The sequence below is a fragment of the Trichechus manatus genome, unplaced genomic scaffold (genome assembly GCF_000243295.1).
Source record: "Trichechus manatus latirostris isolate Lorelei unplaced genomic scaffold, TriManLat1.0 scaffold00070, whole genome shotgun sequence".
NCBI lineage: Eukaryota > Metazoa > Chordata > Mammalia > Sirenia > Trichechidae > Trichechus > Trichechus manatus.
The window spans coordinates 6186578-6189814 of NW_004444006.1; the positions used below are offsets into that span (position 1 = coordinate 6186578).

Genomic DNA, 3237 nt, shown 5'->3' on the forward strand with positions numbered 1-3237 from the left:
GCAAAGGACCCGAAAACCTGGAGAAAGCCGTGTTGCCTCCTGAACACTAGGAATAATGCCAAGTCCCATATAGAGCATATTGAGCTGGTAGAAGAGTAATTTTCATGTGGCTCTCAAGCAAGGCCAGTGTGTGCGTTGTATCTAGACTTGGAAATGGAGGTAGGGAGAAACAGTCAATGAAAAATTCCGCAAGCGCAATTGCTGCACAACTTGTGCAAAGGCAGGATCGTATAGGTCGGATTTGAACTCCCGCTAACGCCGGAAGCGCCCGTTGCTACGGGGTCTAATGGGGGTGTTTTTAGGGTCTCGCAACAGCCAATCCTAGCGCCAGGCGTGTTTGAGGGGCGTAGCCATGGGGGAGGCAGTGGCCAATGGCAGAGAGGCCAGTGAATAGAGCGAGGGCAAACCCAGTGAGGGGAAGAACCGAGCGCGTAAACCAGGGCAGGCTGAGGAACTGTAGCCTGCTCCACGGCTTGAGCTGTTAGTCTGAGCTGTAGCCACCGCACGTGGATTCTTGTCTACTGTTAAACATCATGGAGGATCGACAGAGTGAGCGCCAGCGGATGGCACGGCGCCACTACCGTGAGAAGAAAGAGTTGCAGGCCCGCATCCAGGCCATGAAGAACTCGGTCTCAAAGAGCGACAAGAAAAGAAGAAAGCAGTTGCTCCTAGATGTGGCCCGCCTCGAGGCCGAGATGGAGCAGAAGCACCGCCAGGAGCTGGAGAAGTTCAGGGAGAGCTTCGCTAACAACAGTAACGTTGAGACTGTCACTGAAGATCTTGCCAAGATGGATCTCGAGAACCAGCCTCCCAGCCTCTCCAGGGCACAGAGAAGGCGCGAAAGAAGGATGGCCTTGGAGAGGGAACGCCAGGAGAGGATCGCCGGGGCGGGGATGGAGGAGCCTCTGGCTGGCTTCCGCCGCGACGAGGAGGAGAAGCTCTCCGTCATCTTGGGGGCCAAGAATCTGGAGATGAAGGATATCCCAGCCGACGGCCACTGCATGTACCGCGCCATCCAAGACCAGCTGATGTTCTCCGTGACCGTGGAGAGCCTGCGGGGCCGCACCGCTGACTACATGCAGAAGCACATCGACGACTTCCTGCCCTTCTTCAGCGACCCCGAAACCGGCGACGCCCGCAGCCGCGATGACTTCTTGAGCTATTGCGACAACATCGTGCGCAACGCGTCGTGGGGAGGCCAGCTCGAGCTGAGGGCCCTGTCGCACGTCCTGCAGACCCCCATCGAGGTGATCCAGGCCGACTCGCCCGTCGTCGTCATCGGCGAGGAGTACAGCAAGAAGCCGCTGGTCCTCGTCTACCTGCGCTATGCCTGCAGCCTCGGCGAGCACTACAACTCGGTGAAGCCGCTCGAGGAGAGAGCCGTCGCGGGCGCAGCCCCGCGCCTCTTCTAGGCCCGCCGCCGCCGCCGAGAGCCACGCCGACTCCGGAGCTGAAGGCGCCGCCCGCCGCCCGCCGCCCGCCGCGTCTCCTCAGTAGGCTCGAGGTTTTTTCTTCTTTTTCTTTCTTCCTTTCGCTCAAAACGTCCAGCTTTCCCACACTGGCATTCCGTCCACTTCTCTGGTTCCTCAAGTGCTTTTTCGACCGCGTGGGGGGCGGGAGGAAAAAATCCGACAAGTTCTAACCGCTTCTTGCCCGTGAGGCTCTTTGCTTCCCTCACCGATGAGAAGTGGTCCTATTTCAGAGAACTTGGGAATGACAGTCGGAGCTTTGGGTTTGATGCATTCGTAAGGTGGAAAAATAAGTTTAGTAAAATGCCAAGCTTTGCGTCTTACGATTGTCTTATACAGATTTTTGAGAAAAAGTTGGAATTGATGTGATTGAAGGGCTTTGTGGATGCCTTTTGCTTCGTTCTTTGGAAAAAAATGTATTATGGGTGTTTGTTTTGGTTTGCTTTTATTTGTTGATTTTTACATTACATAAGCTGGGCTACTCAGAAGACGTCTGAAGTTGTGAGCAAGAGCTCCGCTAGTACTTTGTTTTGTTTTTTCATAAAAGTTTGCCTGGTTCCAAATTATTTTTTGTTGTTTAGATGTTTACGAAGTTCTAAGTAATAGAATTTGTTAAATGTAGAAGTTAAATGTACGTGTAAAATATAAAAAGGAAATTTAGATTAACTGATAGGCTAGGTAAGGTTTACAATAAGGTCTGAAAGATTGGAACTTCATTTTCTTCATTAAAGACGGGAAGGAATATGTCTTTAAGTAGTTAATCCACTTTGGTATATCTGCAACTGGTATGGAGTGTGAAAGATCTGAACATAGTCCCTTTTCTTAATTCTTAGAGTTAGAAATGTATTTAAAAAGAGATAAAACAGTATTAAAAAGCATTGATCCATTTTGTTATATCTACGACTGGTGTGGGGCAAAAAATGTGAGAAATACACTTTTGTTGATCTTTGAGACTTGTTGATATTTTGAATTTGCCAAAAGACTAGTAAAGGTGAAATGATTTGTAGTAAATGGTTTTTAGAATTTTAATCTTCAGATCCTTTTTTTTTTCAGTGAGGTTACTTAAATTCGTTTGAAAATTCTTTGTACATTCCAAATGTTCTAAAATAAAATATATAACTTCAAAAAATGAAAAATATACAATTTGTTTAAAAAATAAAAGCAGTTTTAAAATACCTGGTTCTCTGTTTTTGTGTAGCTGACTTAGTTCCTATAGAGTTTGTATTGTATGCCAGGATCTACTGCAGCAAAGGAATCCCAGAGGGCTTGGGGTGGGGGCGGATAAGGCTTTTGGGAGGAGGAATGGACCTGTGATCTTGGTGGCAGCCTGGAGTAAAGTATTTCATAGGGGGAGGATTTAGGGAGGAACTACATAGTTTCATTTAAGGATGTTCTCATTCTGCATACAAAAAAGGACCCCTGCTCCCAAATAACTTGCCAGCCTAGGGCTACATTACAGGAGGGGGAAAAAATGCCACTGTGTTTTCTTTTAGGGTATTCTCAAAATACAAATATGGAAATCCTGCCAGATATAGCATTGTGAGTGTGTGTATCACATACGTTTCAGCCAGCCAGCTTGCTGAGATGAGGAGGGACCTGAGAAAAACAGATATTTGGGTACACTGTGAGAAGAGAGCCTTTTATAGGGATAGAAACACTAGGGAAGGATGTAGGAGTTGGGAAGGAAGTGGGAACAGGCTGCGGGAGTGGGCATAGGCAGGGGAAGGAAGATAGGCCAGGAAAGGAGGCATAATCTGCAGAAGGGAGC

General features: G+C 48.3%; 1 protein-coding gene across 1 annotated transcript; it reads left to right on the top strand.

The window, feature by feature from the left end:
- Positions 1–533: 533 nt before the first annotated feature.
- On the top strand, positions 534–1412 carry OTUD6A (OTU deubiquitinase 6A). Its single transcript, XM_004380173.1, has one exon. The coding sequence runs from the start codon at positions 534–536 to the stop codon at positions 1410–1412; it is 879 nt and encodes a 292-aa protein (XP_004380230.1).
- The last annotated feature ends 1825 nt before the right edge of the window (positions 1413–3237 follow it).

Bases quoted from the DNA above. Each gene is read 5' to 3' on its own strand.
- OTUD6A (XM_004380173.1), top strand. From the start codon at position 534: ATGGAGGATCGACAGAGTGAGCGCCAGCGGATGGCACGGCGCCACTAC.